Source organism: Ictidomys tridecemlineatus, chromosome 6, assembly GCF_052094955.1.
Source record: "Ictidomys tridecemlineatus isolate mIctTri1 chromosome 6, mIctTri1.hap1, whole genome shotgun sequence".
Lineage (NCBI taxonomy): Eukaryota > Metazoa > Chordata > Mammalia > Rodentia > Sciuridae > Ictidomys > Ictidomys tridecemlineatus.
Window position 1 is genome coordinate 149,247,441 of NC_135482.1, and position 25,508 is coordinate 149,272,948.

Sequence of the window (25,508 nt, forward strand, 5' to 3'; positions counted from 1 at the left end):
CCTCAGAAAGGGAAATGAGGAAAACTATCTCATTTACAATAACCTCAAAAATAAAATACTTGGGAATCAATCTTAATGAAAGAGGTGAAAGATCTGTATAATGAAAACTACAGAACCCTAAAGAAAGAAATCAAAGAAGACCTTAGAAGATGGAAAGATCTACCCTGCTCTTGGAGAGGAAGAATTAATGTTATTAAAATAACTATACTACCAAAAGCACTATACAGATTTAATGCAATTCTAATCAACATCCAATGACATTCCTCATAGAAATAGAAGAAGCAGTCATGAAATTTATCTGGAAAAATAAGAGACTCAGAATAGCTAAAGAAATTCTTAGTAGGAAGAATAAAGCAGATGGCATCACTATGCCTGACATTAAACTATACTGTAGAGCAATAGTGGCAAAAACAGCATGGTATTTACACCAAAACAGACTGGTACAGAATGGTACCAAAACAGTGGTACAGAATAGAGAACACAGAAACTTACCCACAAAATTACAATTATCTTATATTAGACAAAGGTACCAGAAACATGCACTGAAAAAAAGATAGCCTCTTCAACAAATGGTTTTGGGAAAACTAGAAATCCAAATGCAACAAAATGAAATTAAACCGCTATCTCTCACCATGCACAAAACTCAATGCAAAATGGATCCAAGGACCTAGGAATAAAACAAGAGATCCTGTGTCTAATAGAAGAAAAGTAGGCCCTAATCTCCACCATGTGGGATTAGGCCCCAGCATCCTTAATAAGATCCTATAGTGCAAGAATTATAATCAAGAATCAATAAATCGGATGGATTCAAACTAAAAAGTTTCTTTTCGGCAAGAGAATCAATCTGAAGTGAATGGATAGCCTACATCTTGGGAGCAAATTTTTACCCCTTACACACAGAGCACTAATCTCTAGGGTACATAAAGAACTAAAAGAACTAAAGGACAACAACAACAAAAAAAAACAAATAACCTAATCAATAAATGGGCCAAGGACCTGAAGAGAGACTTCTCAGTACAGGATATACAGTCAGTCAACAAATATATGAAAAAGTGGTCATCATTTCTAGCAATTAGAGAAATGCAAATCAAAACTACTCCAAGATTTCATCTCACTCCAGTGAGAATGGCAGCTATTATGAAGACAAACAACAAAAAGTGTTGGCCAGGATGTGGAGGAAAAGGTACACTCATATGCTCCTGGTGGGACTGCAAATTGGTACAGCAGATATGGAAAGCAGTATGGAGATTCCTTGAAAAATTGGTTATGGAACCGCCATTTGACCCAGCTATCCCTCTCCTGGGTCTATACTCTGAGGACTCAGAAACAGCTTACTTCAGGGACACAGCCAAATCACTGTTTTTAGCAACACAATTCACAATAGCTAAACTGTGGAACCAACCTAGCTGCCCTTAAGCAGATGAATGGATTAAAAAAATGTGGCCTACATACACAATGGAATATTACTCAGAAATAAAAGAGAATAACATCATGACATTTGCAGGTATATGTTATGGAGTTAGAGAAGATAATGCTAAGTGAAATTAGACAATCCCCCCAAAAAAAATCCCAAATTTTTTTTCTGATATAAGGAGGCTGCTTCATAGGGAGGGGGATCATGGGAGGATTAAAGGAACTCTAGATAGGGCAGAGTGTTGGGAGTTGAAGGGTGGGGACATGGGGTTAGAAATGATGGTGGAATATGATGGACATCATTATCCAGAGTACATTTATGAAGATATGAATTGGTGTGAATATACTTTGTATAGAACCAGTGATATGAAAAATTTGTGCTCTATATGTGTAATATGAATTGTAATGCATTCTGTTGTTATATATAAATAAAAAAAATTTAAAGAGAATATCTGTGTTTCAAATATTTTGTCATTTTACCCTTTGATTGTTCATATTAGATTTTTAATTTTTTTCTTTTGAGTTTTAGATATTTATTGACTTTTGAGATTTGGCATTTTTGTAAGGAAATCTTCTTGTTCCAAAACTAATGAAAATATGCTTTTCTATATTATCTGCTATAGTTTTGCAGTTTAATCTTTTAATGTAGATATGTTTGATCAACTCATTTTGTTTTTAGGTAAGTAGCAAGGTAGAATGGACTATTGTCACCACAAGATTTAATGAACATTTTCTTAAAGCCCTACTGATTAGAAATACTGTCTTTATCATGAATTGACTTTTCTTGTGTATTTGATATGAATTATCAAAAACATACCTGTTACCCGTTGTCCAAGTTTGACCAAAGAACCATCTTTTAACTCCACCCCCAACAGATATGTACACATGCATATAACTTCTTATGGGACTAGTGTTGCTACCTAATGACATCTTATATGTTGAAGTTTTTTTTTAATAAAATCAAATGAACTTTTTCAATATTATTTTTTAGTGACAAATTTATCCCTTTATTATATGGTTGCTTTTAAATGTTGAGCTCTAATGTCTTTATATTCTAAAAATGGTTTTTCCCTTATTTACTTGAGTAAGGTATTAAATGAGCAGAGAAGTGTCTCCCCTCCCAACCCAGGAATTTTGTCAGTTGTTTTCATAAGTTTTTGAGAATGAAAGAACTTTATTTTAAAAATCCAGAAGGCAAATTAGATACTTAACATGAGTTAAACTAAATAACTATGATAGCAAAATCATTTTATTACAACAGAATCTAAGTCATGAGAATCTTAGAAATTTATAGTATCATATGACTTTGTACAATGTATTTATATTACCAATTTTGCTGGGTTTTATATGGTTAAATTTGAATCATAGTTTGTTTGTAACATCCAAGCATAGTTTACTTTTTTTGTTAAGGCTGAAAAGTCACATAAGAATAACCCTTTGTTTTATAATGGCATCTTTGAAATCTTATTTACTATAAAAGTTGAAATTATTTCAATTTAAATCTGGATTCAGTGTGATAAATCATGTAGTAATTGTGATTTATACATTCTAATTCATCTGTAAAATATTATTCAGTTAAATTTTGATAATAGAGCTTTGTGTGTTAATTAGAAAAACTAGAAGTAAGGCTTCAGCTCTGTTCATAGTTGTGATTGCCACAGACCCAAGCATGCTCATGGTAGGAGTTGGGGTGGCCACCCGTGGTGGCAGTCGCAGCTGCTGTATCCCGGTCCACACTTATGACGAGAAGAAGAACAGAATAGTCATCAATATATATCACTTTTATTTCAGAAACCTACCAAATGCTTACTTAAACTTTATGGAGAGTTTTATGTCACACGGCCACCCAAGCACAGTTTTTGCTTTTGCAACCTTTGTAGTTCAAGTTTACAATGAAGGAGGAGGTGGTAGGAAGTGGATATTACTTGGGCCAATCAGCAATGTGTTTCACAGTACTGAACAAGAATAGGCATCACAGTAAAAGTAATAATAGCTAATACTTATTAGGTCTCACATGTATGTGGAAGGCAGTAAGTACTTTACACATTAACTCAATCCTCACAACAGCTTTTTAAGGCAAACATTATCATTGTCCCCTTCTGATAGATCTCGGAAAGCTCAAAAAGACAAATGTGGTCTTTAAGGGTCATACAGTTGTTAAGAGTCAGAACCTGTATTTGATCCCAGCAGTTTCATTTTCTTTGTTCTTAACTGCTGTATTTTGTGGAACAGGAGGACTTGTTTGTAAAATATGCTAATTTTTTTCTTCAAACTTTATAAGAAGAAATACTATTTTAAATAATGGAAGAGGGCTGGGGTTGTGGCTCAGTGGTAGAGCGCTTGCCTAGCAAGTGTGAGGCACTGGGTTCAATTCTTAGCACCACATAAAAATAAATAAAAAGTATTGTATCCATCTACAATTTAAAAAAAAAATTAAAAAAATAAATAAATAATGGAAGAGTAGGGGAGGAAAAAAATGGAAATATTAAACTGCTGGGGTTTTTTCCATAAAATTCCATTCCTTATGGGTAAGCCAGTTATTTAATTATAGTACAAAAGAGAACTTTTCTGATTATCATTGTATCAGTTAAATCCCAATGAAAATTGGCTTTCTAACTCCCTTGACTGAAATTTCAGTTCACATCTGAATTAAGAGACGTTCAAAGACTTTGTTTTAAGTTATTCCTGTCTTTTTGCTGTCTGGGTTAAGTAGTACTTTGAGCTTGTGCTAGGTGGCTAAAGACTGAACTAGGTTACCAAGAAAAGTCACATAATCTGTTTCTGAAATGCTCTGCAATCAGCAGCATAGAGCAATAATTCATGTAACTATGTTAGGGCAATAGTTTCTTTTTTGGAAGGGTTGGTTTAAACTATGAGCCTATGAATTTTGTGTATTAGCTAATTCTTGGATGAAACTAAGCTTCAACCTTCCTATTCCCACTCCAAATTCCAGGTTATAAGTTTGCTATTACTATGATATAAGACCTTGTAGGTCAGGAAACAATAAGAAGCAAGAGGAGAAACTGTGAAAATGTATGCAAGTCAAGGATAGAAAGTAGTCACAATCTGAGAACTGCCATGAAATGCTTCACAAACTCCCCTTTATATGGGAGTTTACTTGTTCCCACGTCTCTTTGCTGTACTCTCCTTAACAAAGCCCATGCTGTACCATAATATCAATTACCCCCAGAAGGAAAACTGTTAACTAAGTTCTTACCAGTGCCAGACACTCCGCTGAGTATTATAAATGATATATCTCCTTTAATCCTTCCAATAACTTGGTGAATTTTAGGTGTTGTACTTCCCATTTCAAAGTTGGGATTGAGAAGCTTAAGTAATTTACCCAAATCTGGTATTCAAATCAAGTTGTTTAAATTAAAAATGTGTTTTCTGTACCACTTCACTATGCTTGTACTTTTCCCCATAGTTTCAACTGTAACCTATATGCTTCTAAATTAAATCTATTCATAGTACCATTTTCTCTCCCCCATATTTTATATCTATGAGTCCATTAGCCTTTTGGAGAGTGTGCAATTGGATGTCTCATGACATCTCCACTTAACCCATCCAAAAGTGAACTCTTCTGAAGCTCAGTCCCTTCTACCACCCTATTTCTGTTCATATCAGATGTTTTATGTTTCTCCAAAATCTCAATCTTGCACAGCTGATCTAACAGATCTAATAGGGCCTTCTGTCTTCCAGCAGTTCTGGCACTCTTCTAAGCTATTATTTAGGACTTGGATATCCAGGAAGCTTTCTGGAGCTGTTAGCCTTCTTTCTGGGCTCCAAGTTATTCACCGTTATTCTCTACTACATGCCAGACACCTTTGACACAGTTTTCATCATGTTGTGCTATATTGTTTTTTACCTGTCTTCTTCCCTTTCCCAGAGGGAAGCACCTTAAGTCATCAATCTCTCACTTCTTCTTTCTCTTCCTCAGTCTTCTCATTTTGCTTTTGAAGAATTTTAAAATCAACTTTGTATTTAATAGTATAATATCTTCAAATTCTCAGACTAAATATGATAGACTCATGACATAGTAAAATACCTTGTTCTTTGCTCCTCTTAAACTTTCCTACTTCTGAAGGTGTTATAGATAGCTTTTTATGGCTCTGACCAAAATATCTAACAAAAACAGCTTAGAGGAGTAAAAGTTTATTTTGGATCACAGTTTCAGTAGTTTTGACAGTGATCAGCCAACTCCATAGCTCTGGGCCCATGGTGAGGGAAAACATCATGGTGGGGGAAAACATCATGGTGGAAGGGTGTTGAGGAAGAACTGGGTCAGGACATGAGAACCAAAAAGCAGAGAAAGAGCATTCTGCTCACCATGGACAAAAAAAATATATGTTAAAGGCATGCCCCCAGTGACCTACTTCCTCCAGCTATATCCTGCCTGCCTATAGTTAGTACTTAGTTAATCCATGTCAGTGGATTAATTTAACAATTAGGTTAATTAATTCAACAATTAGCTCTCATATAATCCAAACATTTCATCTCTGAACATTTTTACATAATCTCACACATAAACTTTTGGGGGATACCTCTTATCTAAACCATAGCAGGAGTTAATTACTTTTAGTTTAGTTATTTATTCTGGTATTAACTCATTCCCTATTTCTAGAGAATCTGTTATTAATTTTTCATTTTAGACATTAATGAGTTCCTGATGAGTGTTTGAGGACTTAGTTCCCTTATGCTGTATCCCCATTTATGCCCCTTGGGTATTCTTCCTTCTTTACCCATTAGCTTCCATTGCAATTATATGACAATTGAGTGTTTCTAATATTGTCACTGTGTAATTATTCTTCTTTCCTATCTTATATTTTTGCTGCTGTAACAAAAATATTTATAGTTGAAATTTCTTAACAACAAAAATTTATTGGCTTATGGATATTGAGGATGGGCTGTCCAAGTGCAGGGCATCAGTAAATTCCATGGCTGATAAGGTCTCACACTTTGCTGTATCCTTACATGGTGGAAGGGATGAAGGCTGTCAGGCATCTTCTTTACAAGGGGCACTAGTCCCATTCATGAGCAATCTGCCCTGATGAACTAATCATATTATAGAGGCTCCTCATCTTAATAATATGACAACTACGTATTAAGTTCCTATTAATTTGGATACACCAATCTAGCATTTCCTGTTAGACACATTAATCATTTTAGGCTAATGGAAACTTTTTTTGCATAGGATTGATGTCTCCCCCTCCCCTCTTTATATGTATATGTGTGTGTACATATATATATATATATATATATATATGTGTGTGTGTGTGTGTGTGTGTGTGTGTGTGTGTGTGTGTGTGTATACATATATATATGTATATGTGTGTGTACATATATATATGTATATGTGTGTACATATATATATGTATGTGTGTGTATATATACACACACACACACATAAATATTTTAGTTGAAGTTAGACACAATCCCTTTATTTTATTAATTTATTTTTATGTGGTGCTGAGGATCAAACCCAGCAACTTGCACATGCTAGGCTAGCGCTCTACTGCTGAGCCACAACCCCAGCCCATCCTGTATCTCTCTTACTATTTTTCCCAATGCAAGTGGTTCAGCATTAGCTCTGCTATAGTTTCTGGGCCAGGGTTCTCTCTTACAAGGTTTTTCCTCCCATATGATCTCAACAGGCTTCTCTGGGCCTGGATCCTGGGAATCCTCTTGCCAGTTTGTTCATTAGTCCCCTCCCCATTCATTCCTGGATCCTGTAGTTTCCTCTTTCTTACTTTTCTCTCTCGTTTTACAGAACCATGTTCTGTTTTCTCGGTAAGAAAGCATGTGTAGACACTTGTATGTCTAGAAAAGGTCTGTTTTTCTATTCTCACCTTATTGGAAACATAACTCTTTCTTCATTGGGAATAATTTCTTTTCAGAATTTAGAAACCTTTTTTTTTTTTTTTGTCTATTGAAATTTCACATCCAATACCATTCTGATTTCTTTACTTTGTTTGACTTTTTTTTCCCCCTGTTTTAAGGATGTTCTTTGTATCTTTATTTATGGGACATTTCAATATGATTTCTTTACATATAGGTGGTTCCCAAGATGCCCTGTCTCCTGATTCAGCTATATGCACTTCCAGCATACCACAGGCACTTGGGAGGGAAGAATAAAGACTTGCCTTGATATTTCTCAAGGCTTCCTTGGACTCTAGCTCATAGTGCTGAATGAGTATGTTTTGAAATATGGAAATGAGAAACAAAATGTTGCCACTTTTTTATCTGAATTGGAGTCCAGAATTTCCAGCTGACCTATGAAGTTATCTGGAGGTTCCTGCTAGCAACTTCCACTAACATGTCCAAAAGGAAACTCATTATCTTCTCCAACTTTGTTCTTTCATCAAAATCGATGTGATTTAAACTTTTTCGTCATGTTTCTCTTTCTTCAGCTATAGGCCCCAAAGACCTCCTATTTGTCCTTAGCCGCTGTACTCTCTTCCTGTCTTCACCTCCTATTGATTCTACTTTAGAAATGTCTCAATCTTAACTCCCCCGTGCCATTTCCTTGACACTACAATTTTTAAAATGGCATTTACAAATTAAATAAGGTGATATGTTATGTAGGCATAGTAAGGCTTTGACTATTGCAGTTAGCCCATTTATTTAAAAGAGTTCATAACCCACTTGAATCAAAGTGTGAAATATGATATATCAAGAACTATGTAATGTTTTGAACAACCAATAAAAAAAAGAGTTTTCACAGCAAGAGAGATGCTATAAATATTCTGAATATAAATTGCCTTGTTAGAGAAATTGAGGTCTAATTTGTGATTTAAAAAATGGCTAATTTTTATTTCCCTGGTTTGTTGAGAATAATATAAATATGAGACATTTAGACAATTTATTGTATCTCTTCTTTTGTTTTTGTTCATTTCTTTCACTTTGTTCCTGAGATTACTTCCACCAAGAATATTCTTCCCTATCCAGTTCTTGCCATGGCTAACTCCGACTTATTCTCCAAGTAGTCTCTCACTAGGAAGGATTAAATCTCTGGTGACTCTCATACCTCTCTCCATATCCCACTTTTATGCTTCTGAGTGCAGAAGAGATTTCTTTTGTTTACCCTTGGGGCCTAGATATCTTTAGTGCTATTAATGGCCTGGCACATGGTACCATCTGCCAAGTAAATATGCGTTGCATGTGGAAAAGCACTTTCCTAGTATGTTCAAGGTCCTGGGTTCAATCACTAGCACCACAAAATATAAAAATAAAACATGTGTTGGATACATGTACTAAATGTATGTTTAACATTGGAAGAACATTTCCTTATATGTCCACGTATTACAGTTAGCATTAGTTTATTTCAAGAGTGTATTTGTATATCAGAAGTTTCTCTTAGCAGTAGTGTTTTACATGATTATGTCCTTAACATAAGGACATAAGAACATGTACTATGTAAAACTTAAGTTGTAATGTACTATATCTGAAACAGTGCTTAAAACTTTTAAAAATTAGTTATTTCATAAACTTCCTATTAATTTTATACTTTAGTGCTTCTATTTGCATTATCTCATGTGATCTCCTTATTAAACCCAATCAAGTAATGTCTCTTACCCCTGTCGGAAATGATTGTGTCAGTTTCACACAGTTGTTGGTTGAGAACCCAGGCTAGAGTACAGGTTGCTATACTTAAGTATTTCTGTTATGTGTAAGGGAATAAAGACCAAGAAAAAAACAACTCCAGGAAAAAGAGCAGGAATAAAGTCTGTTCCAGATAGAAAATGACTTTCTGTCTTTGGAGAAAATCATAGACAGCTGACTTTGAAAGTTGTGATGGTTGTAAGAAGAGTTAAGATTGGGGAAGTAATTAGAATCATTGCAGGGGTGGTGGTGAAAGAGTTGGAATTTTATACTCTGAGAACTGAGAGAGATTGGAAACTTGTGACTCAGGGAATTGACATAATTCTGCTTTAGGACTCACCAGTAATGTATGGGATGATTAGAATTTGGAATGCAACATGAGATACAGTGTCTCATGCAGTATTCTTGGTGAAAATTACTTCTTTCTGTACAGCCTAGAACATAGTTGCAAAGGGAACAACAGAAGATACTTGTAAATTTCAGTCAAGTGAGATTTGGAAACTAAATACATGTATGATATGGAACAAAAGGAATAAACGAAACATTGTTGTTTTAATACAGTCTTACCACTTCCCTGGCCCCCTGTTCATCCATAACCTTTAGTCTCTTGCATAGTTAGTCCTTTCAGCTGACTTAGTGCCTGTCTTATTAATTTTGTTGAACATGTATTTATTAAACACTTTCTATATAATACATTTTGCTAGATATTAAAGGTAAATGACACCTGTAATCCCTGCCCTCAATAAGTGCACAATCTAGTGGCAGAAAAAAAAAAATCAACTAATCAGTATAATATTGTAAAGGATTTATTCCTATAGGTACTGCATGCCAATGGGACATTGAAGGGCACCCTCTTCAGTCCACCGTGGGTTAGGAGAGCATTCTCAGTTCTCTGTCTTCAGAGACATGAGCTAGCTTGATAAAGAAAGTGGGAAAAATATTCTGTGCAGAGAGAAGCATGTTTAAAGGCATGAAGTGGCAAACATGGAAATTTGCACATTGCTGAATGAGCCTAAGTAGGGCAACATCCAGCTCCTGAGAACAGGAAATACCCTGCCTAGCCAGAATATAACTACAAGTGGTGGTAGCTCAGCACTGGTAAATTTTCTTAGCATACCAGTAATGTCATTGAAAATTTATTTAAAATCTAGGAGCTAATCAAAGTCGTCTTATATTTAATTGTCCTTATCTCTTCAGTCTTCTTTAATGTGGAACTGTTTTCTAGCATTTTTTGTTTTCTTTTTCCTTCCTCCTTTCTCTCTTGGTCTTTTATTATGTTGTTTTTATAGCACAGACCAGTTATGTCACAGAATATACTCACTTTAGGTTTATATGATTATTTTCCTACAATTAAATTTAAATTAGACATTTCTGTGCAAAGTGCTGAACAGGTTATGTCATTTCACAAGGCAATTGGTGTCAATGTATCTTATTCTTGATACTGTCAAATTTGGGTAAAATGATAACATGTCCTATTTCCCCCACAGCCTTACACACAATGGTTTTGCAACCAAGTATGATACCTGCCTAAATCATTTGTTACTATGTGCATTGGAAACGACTTATTTCCCTCATATCTTTGACATTTGCCGTCTAATAGTTGACACCTTTATGTAAAATTATCTTTCCTTTCCCCTGCAAAGATGATGATGATGATGATGATGATGATTTTAGCATCAATGTGGATACTTAATTTTTTCCCAGTGCGTAATAATTTATTGTCATCATTGCTTACTTGACAATAATTTATTGTCATCATTGTAAGCAATGATGACAATAAATTATTACCAAGTACTAAAAAGAACTTGGTCCTTTTTAGTAGACAGAAACAGAAGCACTAATGAGGTATATTTCATTAAATTGTATAAATTTGGCAGCTCTGACCTTATAACATCCATTTTTATATTATTTGATTCTATTTTTTAGCACATCAGTATGTTCCTGACTCATTTTTGCTAAGTGTTCTGATTCATTTTAGTGAGTAATGATATTTAGAAACCAAGCTCTCAGGACTAGTGTGCTCACTGAGGCAGTAGTGCCATTTTTTCTGAACACTTTTGGTCTCAAAAGCTAGGAAAAATATTTTTTAAAGCCCTGTGCCTAAATTGATTCCTGTAAATTCAATCTAGTACTTCAGCATTCTTCCTCCCTCCTCCTATTCCAGATTTACATCTCCTTTCCCACAGTGAGGGTCACTGTTGACACTAGCATTAACAACTTTACCCATCTGCTCAATATAATGCACACATAAAAATTTCAGAATCATTATACAGCATTACCACTACCAACAACAATCTTACTAAGGTGACAATTCATATTCTCTTTGTAGCTGTTTTTCTTTTTTCTTTAAAGTATATGCTATTAAGGACATTTAAAAATTACTTGGGTTTATTTTTTTTTTCACCTTTATAGCTAATGCTATCAATTTGATAACTTGTTCATTTGCTTCCATTTGTTTTCAATTTGAAGACTTTTTTTTAATCTTATTCTTGGATTTGTAAGCAAGCATGAGATTAAAACATTTAATTTAAAAATTTTTAGATGTGGGCTGAGGATGTGGCTCAAGCGGTAGCACGCTCACCTGGCATGTACGGGGTGCTGTGTTCAATCCTCAGCACCACATAAAAATAAAATAAAGATGTTATGTCCACCAAAAACTAAAAAATAAATATTAAAAAATTATCTCTCTCAAAAAAAATTTTTATAGATGTTTTTACTAGTGAAATGTATTCATGACCTCAAATACTTGGCATTATCTGCAATTTTTCTTAGGGGAAAAAAGCATAATTAAGTTTGAGTGTAAATTTTCAAAGATAGCCAGGTAATTACTTATTAAACTATCTGAAATATTTAATGTATTTTAATTAAAAATAGCCATCAAATCACTTTAGAATTAAATTTATGTGTAAATTAACAACCTCCTAATACTTTATTTCTCGCCCACCTGTTTTGATAACACTACAAGGTTTAGTACTGTTCTAAAAATACTAAATAGGACCAGATGGAAAACCGACTGATACATATTTATATTTATATATCTGTTTATAAACTGTAAATGAGTGTGTTATTTGTACTCTACTGTTTTCACTTGCTATTCTCTATTAAAGAGATTGTTTCAAAATGGAAACAAAAATGAAGTAATAAAAAGTTTGGAGAAAAATCATTTTTTCTATCAGATGTCATGTTATACCAGCCTTACAGTTTCATAGAGAATGCCTGCAAATAGCTTCTTTTGCAGGAACAAAACAGTCTTTAATATTTTCTTTATCTTGGGTTGGGCCAGTACCTTTTTTGAGTCCTTTTCTCCTGCTTCCTTGGAATGATTTTTAGTATTGATAGTTATAAATACCTGTGAATATTTTTAATGTTATTTGTAAACAGAACTGGTTCTGTACATACATCCTTTATTAATTATATAATGTCAATTTAACCTAATCATAATGGAATGCAGTTTTTTAAATTTTTGAGAGACTTTTTTAATTATAGAAGATAAACTTTTTATACATTCTATAAAAGTTTTAGCGATTGTTCTGTGTCACATCTAGTCAAGGGACAATTATTCTCTGATATGGAAAAAAATAAATCATTGGGATTGATTTTTCATATTTATGAAATTTAGCATGGAAATGTAATTTTGAACAGTCAGTTTAGATGTGCAGAATCTGTTACAATAACCAAAACACTGTCCCATACCTGATCAATTTTTAGAATAAAGGCTGTTGCCTTATAAAAAAAATAATACGTTTCTACAAGGGAAGTGTGATTTATGATAACTTAAGACATAGATATAACCAGAGCCACATTCCTTTTAAAGTCACTGTGGCATTGGACTATAAAAGCAGTACTCTGAAATGAATCAGTAGAACTTGGTCCTTTTTAGTAGACAGAAACAGAAGCACTAATGAGGTATATTTCATTAAAAGATAGTTGATTTATGAGAGAGAGGCCTTTTTTATTTTGAAATTGCTGGCTTAGTCCTGGCATCTGGTCTTTTTTTCTCCCTACCATCACCATCCCCAATTTCTCTGTATGCTTTGACATTGCTATGGTAACCCTGAGGGCTGATGGAATTCCCTGCATCTCTTTTCACAGAGGGTGATGAGACAGGAGTGATGGATAGTCTGCTGGAGGCCCTGCAGTCGGGGGCTGCCTTCCGCGACAGAAGAAAAAGAACACCAAAGCCGAAAGGTGAGCACTATGCTTGTTTTCATGTTACTTTCTAGGCAACTATCACAGAGAAGAAGACCTTTTCTTTCTAATTTTAAAATCATGTGTCAAGAATGCAGTGCTATGGGCAACAATTATTCAGAAGTTTCATAAGTTTGCTTAATCTCTTCCAAAGACAAATGTCAGAGAGATGTGCATTCCAGTTGGCTAATGTCAGTGGCACATTAACAAATCAATGCACTGAACCTAGAAAATCCTGATTAGTGTGACAAGTCTCATCCAAAGAACCATATGTACTTTGTCCCAGTGGAGTTTACAGTAGCATAATTAAATGAGAAGTAAAAGTCATAACATTACTGCTTCAAGTGTTTCAGGGTACTGAAGCATTGCTTTGCTTCCAGAAATACTTAACCTTGGAAGAAAGTATGTCTAAATACTAAATACTTTTATGTTTCTTGAGATGAACAGATCTCTACATTAAGTTTCTTTTATATATTTTTTAACAGATATTCGGCAAAGTCTCAGTCCATTGTCTCAGAGGCCTGTTCTGAAAGTTTGTAACCATGGTAATAAACCATATTCATAAATTGCACTTTTTTCTTATCTACTTTTATCCTGTTGGTCTGTGATTTTAGAAGGCTGCTCTGACGTTTTCAAGTTTCAATATAACTAACAGTAAAAATGTAGATGTTCATATTTGATGAGATTGTGACTCATGTTTTCTATTTTGCCTTAAGGTTGTTTCTTAGGTTCTTCTTTTCAGGTCTCAAATGAATATTTTATTATTTGAAGTTGCCTTTATAATATTTCTGATCACTGTTGTCCAGTGCACACTTTCAAAAACAATGTGTTCTCATAATGCTATTTTAAATTGTGGAAGTGCCAAACGTCAAGATACAATTTGAAGTGTTGAAAATGGCACCTGTTTTGTTCTACCATATTTGCTATGTAGTCAGCAAATACTTTGACTTACATTTTGGCAAAATTATAGATACACATGAACCCTGCATTATATTATTGTGGAAAGATGTACTAAAATTGATACAAAGGTGAATTAATCTCATCTCTGCTATTTATCTAAAATTGATTCCCCTCAGAAATCTCCTACCAATCTCAAATGCCCAACTACTTGGTACCCTGTTCCTCTGTTCAGAAGACTGTTTTGTGTTGCTTGACTGTTTTAACTTTGGTTCTGTTTCCCTCCTTGTTCTGGTTGTGGATTGGTGCTTGCTTTCTGAAGTCAAAGACTCATTCATCCCCATTTCTTCAAGTGATGTAGTTGTCAAAGGTCACCATATTTATAAGTAGAAATATACTTGACAGATTTCATCCAAGGGTTTTTGGGTGCAGATGAGTTAATTTCTAAAACTATTTACGTATGGCTGAAAGGGAAACTCATGCCATGTTTTCTAGGATAGCTTAAAATACTTAATGAGATAAGTAAAAACAGATGGGGATGCAATAACCTCTTAATAAGTATATGGATTTTTACTGCCCAAGGCAAAGTACTTATAGTAGATGTAATGAGAAGAAAGGTAAAATATGCCACAGTATTTTAAATAGGTGTTTTTAACTTCTTTTACTGTGTCTTTGTGTTTGTTCTGCCCTTTCCTATTCTAAGAGAGTAGAAATAACTTAAGTAAGTTCATTATGGATAATTAAGTAATTTCTAACTTTGGACTTATGATTTTGAGTCATTATGACATACTAAATTATGGTAAAAATTGTAGAGGATAACCCTATCCCAGACCTTAAAGATTGTTTAATAAATGAGTAAATGTAAACCCAGAGAGGTTGAAAATCCTGAGCACAGAACTAGTGCCACACCATGACCATAATACAGGTCTCTAATTCCTGTGTGTTTCTTTTTTATTGCATATAGGTATTTCAGTTTTTCTTTTACTACTAATAAAAGAAACAATTCAGCCCCCTTTGTAACAAATCATTAAAGAACTACATACAAATGGGGATTATGAGATGGTTATAATGGCTTCCTATGCTTTATTTTAAATAAATATTTTAGATATTAATGCAGAGGGAAATTTACCTTATATATCACCCTTGGAGAACCTTGTGTGACTTTAATGAAAATTAGATATAATGGCTTGGCTGTAATTACTAATAAATTGTGTTATTTCTGTCCATTATATAAAAGCAAATATACTGTCTCAAATTCTAAGGCTAAAGTAAGCTGGTAGATTATATTGCAAGCCAAAGGATATTTTTCACAAAAATCAAATTCTCTTTTCTAGTATAAATGTAGTAGATTAAAACATTTGTAGAAAAATTTCTATTGGTATTTTGTTTCTAGTCAAGTAGAAAGAAATCTCAAATTTATCTTTGAAAATGACATATATAAATTTATTAGACTTATATGTTAAAAAATGCAGGATTTGGTTAAGGAAAATTTCTTCATAACAAAAGGGTTCATGAATGTTTTAGAATAGGATATTTCAGAGTTCATTTTGTAATCTATTTCTAAAAATCACTTGTTTTCATTGAAAATACAACCCCACTACTGAACTGCATGATTACAATGTAACATTGAACCTATGATATTTTAAATTTAAAAATATCTGGTATTTATATTGCCTACAAGTATTGTTTATTGGTATTATCTTATAACCTCTTTATAAAAGAGTTAAAAAGATTATCTGCAATTATTTTAAATTCTACAAACTAATTTATGTCCTAAGTAAAATAATTTTATTAATAGAAATAATAATAAACTGCTGTTTACTGAATTACTTGACTTACTATATGCCAAGCACTGTGCCAAATGTTTTATACATATCATTGCATTTAACCTTCTCAATAATCCTGTCAGATAGTCAATATTTTTACCTTTGTTTCACAGTTGAAAGTAATTAAAGATTAAAAAGATTTGATGGCTTGCTTAAAGTCATGCAGCAAAGTTATGAACCTGGGCCTGTCTGTCTTCAGAGTCCAAGCTCTTATTCTGTTTGTAGCATCATACTCTGAAGTCAACGGCTTAAATCCATATCTAATCCCTTTTCCATCCATCAGCTAGTGACACATGTATATTTGTTTCTCTTGTGATATGAAGTAGAACTATTGAGATGCAGCCTCTTGGAGATTCTCCAGCCTCTGGTATGCCTTACCTCTTATTCCCAGATTTAACCACTAGATAGCACTATTTTCTTGGTCTGAGACTTGAATTACAAAAATATTCTTCCAGAATTCATTATGACCACTTTTTATTTCTTTTATTAAACTCATTATTAAATCCTCTTGTTAACTTTAATAAACTTATGCTCTGTTATAAAGATTGTAGAAGACTTAAATAAATTAATTAATAAATAAATATATAATCTTCAAAGCTCAAATTTAAGCTTATCAGTGGCAGTTTTAATCTCTTATTAAATATGTATCTCTTATTATCTGTGTATAGTCTGTGCCTTTTAAAACCAAAACTTTAGTCCCAGACTTCTTAGATTTATTTTTATATATTCAGAGTATCTTATTTCAGACTTTAAGAATCCTGGTAAAACATCCTCCAGAACTTTGGGGCTAAAATGTCCCAGTATGTATTTTTTTAAACATATTGTTAGTTATACATGAACATAATACCTTTATTTATTCTATGTGATGCTGAGGATCGAACCCAGTGCCTCACATGTGTTAGGCAAGCACTCTACCAATGACCCCAGCCCCAGCCCCCCAGTATATATTTTGATATACTGACCATAAACTCCAATGTGTTTCAGAAGCAGAGAAATGTTACACTCTGGTTAACCTAGCTTTCATCATGTGTTATAAATCTCTACCAAAAATATTCTCTACTTTGGTTAAAATTTATACTTGCATTATCTTTTATTTTAGCTAGTAAGTCTTAGGCAGCAATTAAGTATTTGCCATTTCTCCTTGTTAAATCTTCATTTATTCCATAAAATATTCAATAAAATTTAATAATCACTTGTTAGGCACTTAAGATACAGAGATACCCTGCCAGAAACACTGACTAGTTGGGAGACAGACCAATACTAATTCCCATGGATGTGGTAAATTTTAAGATAGAGGATACACACAGTTTGGGCAAGATTAGAAAGTCTGAAAGGCCAATTCTGTCTTTGTGAGGACAATCCAGATTGGGTTTCTAGTGAGATCTGAAATCTAAGCTGAGTTTTAAAGGATGAGTTAAAATGAGGCCACAAATGCAAGGGCAAGGATGAAAGACAAAAGAAGTAGCAGCAGTATATGTGCCCTTTCCCAGGGAGCCTTTCTGAACCTCATCTGAACCTTGATCTCTAATAACATGGTCTTCCCAGGATACAGCACTCAGTGCCCTCAGAATGTTTCTTATTCAATGTTGGTCTCCACTACTCGTGAATACCTTGTGGTGGAGAGAAGGCAATAAGGAAAAGGCCTGTATTGTTTTCTGTCTTAAATGTCAGTACTTAGCTAGAGGGGTGCCTAGCATGTGTTGAATGAATGGTTTATGTTTAGGCTTGAATGGAGCAATTATTATATGAAGGAGCAAAATGATGTCTCAATGTCATCCCAATAAGTGGGATTTAATATGCCAAGTGATAAAGCTGCAGCTGTGAACACCATTAACCACCCCTCATCTCCTCCCTTTAATGTTACCTATTGTCCATGATGACACCAACCAACACTGACCAGTGCTTCAAAAAGGATATGGAGGGTAGGGTTCAAGTTTGAGTGGATTTCTCCTTAGAAGTAGGAGGGATGCTTATTAATTTTTTTCCCTTGTTTAGTCAAGAAAATTATAACAATATTAAAGCAAATTTATCTGCTGATGGCTATAGGCTTTTACTACTTCATTCAACAGCGTGTTCCAAACCTAAAGATCTCCCTCTTTTACATAAAGATAATTAAAATATTAATGCATTTTTATGATGATCATACTAGGGTATTTAGGGTTTGGTGAATAAAGTGCCTACTTGGCAATATAGGACTAGGTGGAAAAGTAGTATATTGAAAGTCTGATGCCAGGCCACAAATTTTGGACTATTGAAAATTTTGATTAAGAAAATGAGAGGTGTGAGTAGTTAGGATGGAACTGAATTGAAAAACATAAGCAGGACTTAGCTACTTCAAGGACAGTGTGGATTGGCTGCAAGGGATGGGGAAAGTCAGAAGGAAAACTAAGGTTGAAGGAAGAAGCCAGGCTTATAGCTTTGGGTCAAGAGGCCCTCCCAGAGAATCACTAATATTGCATGCTAATGAGTTATCTAAAGGAAGTCTTTAAACAAGAACAAGATGAATTGAGGACTGGACATTAGGAAGGAACTTGGTCAAGGGCTCAATATTAGTGATAGATCAGAATGAATCTATCACTAGTGTTAGAATGAACAGAGGAAGAGGCTGAAACAATGAGTAAGTAGGGGGAGAGCACCATAGTAGAGCCTGTTTATGAGGTTGAAGGAAGAGTTTCAAGACTTATTTTCCTCATTTTCTTATTTATTTTCTTTATAACCTCTGGTATATCAGTGAGTGGCTCCTGGTTTCCCGGGTATGTAATTGCTGTTCTCCTCAGGGACTTCTCTTCTGCTGTGCATTATAAATCTTTTGTGACAAAGGTTACAGGAATATAAATTGTTGAGCCACACCTCATCGTGCATAAGCCTGCAATTTGATTGCACCCTCATTAGATGGTTCTCTTTTCATTAAGTAGTTCAGTGGGATTTTTTTCCTAGTTAAATGGATATAGAGTAATCAGAAAGAATTCAATAAACTATATGCAATTAAAAACCCTAATGATAAAACTATTTAACTGTGACAAAATAAGATAAAACATAATCAAAATTTTAGGCAAACAAGTATTACACATTTTTAGTGAACATCCATAACCTAAACAAAATCTTGCTATATTATCTTTACACTAAATCAATTCTTAATAGCCTTAATTTGGATTTGATTATCTATTTTTACTCTTCCACTTATATATGGAGCTTTGAGAGATTTTTATAGAAATAAGATTGTATTGCCTCTAGGCACAGCTGCTCTGCCACTCTCAAGATTTGAAGGCAGAATTAAATGTGAAGCTAGTTAGATATCTTGGAATTAGCATGTTCCTCTGCACAATAACTAAGGGAGGCACATGGGCTTTGGTTGATGTTTCAAAACTTCATATGCAGCCACCCCCATCCACGGTCTGCTCAGTCTTGAGTCCCCTAATTTATCTACCTTCCTTTTCCCCAAGCAGCAAGAATTTGGCTTGAGGCAGAATTATGAAGTTTCTAAGGTTTTCCTTGGTGTCTACTGAGTACTAACTGCCTTAAGGCTTCTTTGAAAACAGTGAGGACAACACCACAACAGTCCTTGTCTAGAGAACTTTATCAAAGGAGTATATGTTGACAACTACCATTTCCATTTCTTTAAACTATATCCTATTTTAGAATATAGCATAAGCAAAATGATATGATTTTCCAATTGTCACTGGCTTATTTTCTTGAACATTTTTTTTCTCTTGCTCATGTACTTCTGCCTGCGTAATAACCTATGAAAGGGAGCTATTAAAATACTAATTGTTTTTGACACCCTTATGGCTTGAGCTTTCAAGCAGAATCAAATGCTACCTGTAACTGTCAAAAGACTTAAATATTTTTAAGGAGATTTTTCTAGGCTGGGAATGTAAAACAATTTGGGTGATTTCAGATTTTATTCAAACGTCAGTCTCTTGTATTTACTATGTAGTCAAACAAGAGGAAGAATGGACTCAGCAGGACCCTGCCTAGGTAAGGATGCCCTGTGGGCAGATGGGAAAGACTTTTCTTTTCTAATTTTACAGTCAGGGCAGGACAACCTTTTGTCACAGTCATTATCAGACAGACTCTTAAGCATGAACAGGTTAGAAAATTCTCAAGTAGTGAAGACTTGAAGTTGTTGTAAAAGGACATTTATGCAAGAAATAGCAAATGTCTTTCATTTAATGAGCATCCACAGATGTATGCTGAAGGCTGGAATAAATTTAGTGAAAAGAAGATAAAGAACTATTGTATAAGGGAATGAATGTCCTTAACTTTCCTGAAATAGTGGTTATGATTAACATGGCCCTTGTTCTATTTATGTTCTGTAGGGCACTATAATTATTATGATCTTTTAAATTTGTTTGCTCACCCCTGAATCTATTCCTTTTCTTAGGACAGAGATTTAGAATCTGGTTCTATAAGGAGTAAATGGATAGATTTTAGAAGCTCTGTCAACTCTGTAGTTTGGTTTTAAATGTTAGATGTAATTTTTTCTTCTTGGTATAAGGATCTATTGATATGATCAAATTTCTCCCCAGAAGAGATGAAGAATTGTCAACTTTGTTTAATTACTAATGTGGTAATTTTGCATGTGCTACTTCTAGGAAGCCATTTTTGCTATAAGCATTAGCCATTTGAGAATTAGCCTGGGGTGGGGGGGGGATTAAATGTTTATTGGCATAATGAAAAATGAGCAAAACATTAATAGTACTTGGCAGAGCTATAATTTTAGCACCAATTAAATTGTTTAGGATCTAGTTAGGACTCATTGACATAGAGGCACTGTGGAGGCTCACTGAGCATGCACAGAGGACTTATGCACCTGGGACACTCACTAATCCTCCTGGATTTCCCAGGTTGTAGGACAGGCAAGGCTTATGTGGGTCTACAGCTCAAAAGGAACAGGCCAAAGAAAGATGAGCCACCAGTGATACAGATGCCAAAAGAAAAACCAGTCACCAAAGCTACATGCTAAGAAAGGACAGGTAAAGAAAGACTGAGTCAGTGCCTGGGCACAAATTGGGCTGAAGGACGCAAGTCTCACTGCTCACCTCAGGAGGAGCAGCCAGACAGCGTTGGTGGCAGGGGGAGGAAGAGGGCAATTTTTTCCTAAAAGTCTGGATGGTGAAGGAAAGAAAAAGAAGGAAAATAGAACTAGAACAATTTGTTTTGTTTCCTTGGCCTTCATTCAGTGGGGTGGAAAGTCACCCTGAAGGTGAAGGGTAGGATTTAGGGAAGCATTACCTAGAATAAAGGTCCTGGGGGATGAAAGTAGAGAGCAGAGGATAATACAAAGGAAGGGTGCTCGACTCCAATTGGTAGTACCTGTTAATTAAAGGAGAGTTTGGGAGGAAGGGGGGAGTCTCGTGTGATAACATCTATTTTCTCAGAAAATTATGATATAAGATCTCTTCTTAAAAGTGATTTGTCTCTGGGAGGGGAGGAGAAGTAGGGCAGTGGAGGATGGCACTGTTCCTGTAGAGAGAGTAAGAGGAAGCCAATCAGACACAAAATAATTTTTCTCCAGTGGCCTAGCCAGAGTAAGAGACAATTTCTTGGGTAGAGAGAGAACTCTGTAAAGACTAAGGGAAAGAGAAGTTGCCAAGGTACTTCCCAGGTTCTTTGACAAAGAGCAGATGGTCATTAGTAGCCTAAAGGTTCTAAAATTTAATCTCCACATGTGAACATAATGCACAGTTGAGTAGTGGACAGATGAGAGGGCTTCAGAGCACCAACCCAGCAGACACAACATTTTTCCCCCCAGGATATTTTGTATTTAAAAATTGTAGTAGTTGTATGGAAATAATGATTACTTTTTTTGGAACACTGTATGCCATTGTGAGTTTTGGCATTGTTTTGCGGTTATGTCACATTTGTGGATGGCATTATAGTTTGGATAATGGGGACCCAAATACAGCTGGTTTTATTCCAGGCTTGTGCGACCAACATTATCTGAGATGTCGTCCTAAGAAAATAACACTTGATGTTAAAGAAATTATCTCTAAGGCTTTACTTTTATATTTTATTTGCCTTCATTAAAGTAGCCACAGATATGAAATCACTCTTCAAGATTGCTTTCAGTATCAAAAATAAATATTTTGCAAAATGTCTGATGCATTGTAGATACTTTTAAAAGCAGTAGTTGTTCTTATTTAGTGACTGTTTATGAAAGCATCAAACTAGCCAGAGACGTTCTAACACTGTTTTTGTTTTGTTTGTTTTTTTTTTTTTTTTTTTTTGAAGCCTTAAAGAGAACAGCCTGACCTTTATCGAAGAGTCATGATTGGGGTTTAGAGACAAACAGATGTACAGATGTGGGTTTTAATTCTTATTCTTCTTTTTTTTTTTTTTTTTTTTTTTTTGTACTACAGATTGAACTCAGAGGGGCTTAACCACTGAGTTACATCCCTAGCCCTTGTTTTTTATTTTGAGAAAGAATCTCAGCTAAATTGCTTAGGGACTTGCTAAATTGCTGAGGCTGGCTTTGAGCTTGTAACACTCGTGCCTCAACGTCCCGACCACTGGGACTGCAATCGTGCACCATTGCACCTGGTGGAGGTTTTAATTCTTGTCTTAGTAACAGGGTGACTGTATTAATCAGCTTTCTGTAACTGCAGCAAAACACCTAAGATAATCAACTTATTGAATTTTTGGTTCACAATTTTATAAGTTTCTATCCTTGATCATTTGGCCAGGTTGCTTTGAGCCTATGCAGATACATCATATTTTTGTAGTGTCAAGGGAAATGGCATGAGAGAGTTAAGGAGAGATATTTCTGAAGTAGAATCAATAGGAGATGAAGATAGGAAGAGACTAGAGCGGCTAAGGAGGTCTTTGAGGCCTGTGGCTGGAGGAAGAGAAAACATGGGTAAAATGTTTAAATCACATCGATTTTGATGAGAGAACAAAGTTGGAGAACATAATGAGTTTCCTTTTGAACATGTTGGTGGAAATTGCTAGCAGGAACCTCCAGATAACTTTATAGGTCAGCTGGAAATTCTGGACTCCAATTCAGATAAAAAGGTGGCAACATTATGTTACTCATTTCCATATTTCAAAACATACTCATTCAGCACTATGAGCTAGAGTCCAAGGAAGCCCTGAGAAATATCAAGGCCTATTTATCCTTCCCTCCCAAGTGCCTGTGGTATGCTGGAAGTGCATATGGCTGAATCAGGAGACAGGGCATCTTGGGAGCCACCTATTTGTAAAGACATCATATTGAAATGTCCCAAAACTAAGTATACAAAGAACATCCTTAAAAAAGGCCCCCCCCCAAAAAAAAGGTCACACAAAGGAAAAAAATTCAAATGGGACTGGATACCACATGAAATTTCAACAGATAAGACAGAAATTGTTTCTAAATCCTGGAGGGAAATTATTCCCAATGAGAGAATAGTTTACCTTCTTTTCCCCTTGAGAATATATAAAGAATCTCAAAAACAATTCCAAATTTCTATGAAATTAAGATATCTTTAATCCCAAATAACAATATATAAAGACAGCAAGAATGGGAGATGATGTTGATATAGCAAGGAGAAAGCTGGATCCAGATATTTTCATTTCCTAGGGCTGCCAAGACAAACTACCACAGTTGGCAATAGATGGGGGATGACTTCAAACAGCAGAAATTTACTTTCTTGATATTGTGGAGGTTAGAAATCCAAAGTCAAAGGGAGAATCTGTCTGTCTTCTCTTCTAGTTTCTTGTTATTGCTAATAGCTCATAGTGTTGGTTGGCAGCTGAATTTGCTGCATTGTGTTCCCTCCATCAACACATGGCATTACCCTGGTATCCACATCTTATAAGGACGCCAGTCGTTGAATTAAAGTTCACCTTCATCCACTATGGCCCTGTCTTAACTTCTGCAAATACAATCACCTTTAGAGTAAGGGATCAGGAATGACAGGTGCATGGAGCCAGTGACAAGAGTGAGGTCTGACCGGGTGCAGTTGTACATGCCTGTAATCCCAGTGGCGGCCGAGGCAGAAGAACCTCGAGTTCAAAGCCAGCCTCAGCACCTTAGCAAGGCCCTATGCAACTCAGTGAGATCCTGTCTCCAAATAAAATATAAAAAAGGGCTGTGGATGTGGCTCAGTGGTAAAGCATCCCTGAGTTCAATCCCTTGTGCCAAAAAAAGAAAAAAAAAGTGAGGTCTGGCTCCAAAATCCTGATTTGTATCCTTATTCTGTACTGCCTGTAGTCACTCCCTTTCCTTCATCCTTCAGAGGTTTAATTCAGGAGACAATTGTGCTAGAAACTCTAGTTAAAGAGAATATATGGCAAGACTGAGATATTCTACTGAAATTGAGGTTACATGAATATGGAGGAATATCATGAGAAAAAAATAGAAAAGAATGCCAAAATCCTATTCTGACCCCCTACTACCATTTAGTTCTTAGTTTATAGAAGTCAGCCCTTTTACTTAAAGCAAATAGCAGACTACTTCTCTGAAGATAATGATCAGTCTGGAGAAAGGGCCTTCAGATATATGAGCCACAGGAAGGCTCATAGCAAGAGAATCCCAAGGAGAGAGACCCAGTAATTAACAAACCTCATCATACCAAGATTTTACTACTACATATCAATATGGGCTAAGGATTCATAAGCTGACAGGAAAACATTTATCATGAAACAAAGGATAAACAAGCCAAAGGAACTCTCACTAAACAGAAAAAAATGGGAAGAACAAAGAAATTTCAAGCAACATATAATAATTGCAAGGATATCCATAAGAATTACAACAATGAAAAGAATAGGATGCTATCTATCTAAAAGTGTATTTGTGTGTATGTGTATTTTAATACAAAAGAACTAGAAAATAAGGATTTCTTGGCTATAAAAATATGGTAAAAGAAAAATTAGTATAACATTTGATAAAAGTATTAAAGGTTCTGGAGAGTATCTTAGTCTGTTTTGTGCTGCTGTTATCAGAATACTGCAAATGGGGTAATTTATAATGAACACAAATTTGTGCAGTGGCCATATTAGAGTTGGAGGAAGCACAAAGATCAAGACATTCGATGGAAAGGACCTGAAGAAGTTCTTCTTAACTGTGTCTTCCTATGACAGAAGGGAAAAAACAGGGTGAGGAAGGGACAAAAGGGAGCTGAGCTTGTTCTTGTATAATGAACCCATTACTTACACTATAACAAATGCACTTGAGTGGTTTAACCATTGTTGAGGGCAGAATACTCATATCTTTATCACCTCTTAAAGGTCCTACTTTTAATACTGTTATAGTGGCAATTCAATTTCAGCATGAGTTTAGGAGAGGTAAAACCTGTAAGATGGAGGGTGGGATATAAAACAGATCATCTGAGTGACCCCATGTACAATTGTATAAAAATGGTTTGGGGTAAGTTTGGAAAGTCTTAATGACTGGTTCTAAGAGAATAACAAGAGGCAATTATTAAGTTTGAGGAAAAAGAAAAGTGATATGTGATCATAGTACACTACTTGACATAATTATTTTACATAGCCATAATAATAAAAATACACTGGTAGTTACGAAGAAGGTTCCCAGTGCTGGACCTGGTGTCTCATGTCTATAATCCCAGTAGCTCTGGAGGCTGAGACATGAGGATTGCA

At 35.0% G+C, this 25,508-nt stretch overlaps 1 protein-coding gene across 1 annotated transcript in view; it reads left to right on the plus strand.

Moving 5' to 3' along the window:
- The window catches only part of Diaph3 (diaphanous related formin 3), a 455,034-nt gene that overhangs the window by 335,737 nt on the left and 93,789 nt on the right, over nt 1-25,508 (plus strand). Inside the window, exons 26-27 of the mRNA XM_005338141.4 lie at nt 13,108-13,203; nt 13,689-13,748. Of these exons, the coding sequence (XP_005338198.1) occupies nt 13,108-13,203; nt 13,689-13,748 (156 nt within the window). The remainder of the gene's footprint in view (nt 1-13,107; nt 13,204-13,688; nt 13,749-25,508) is intronic.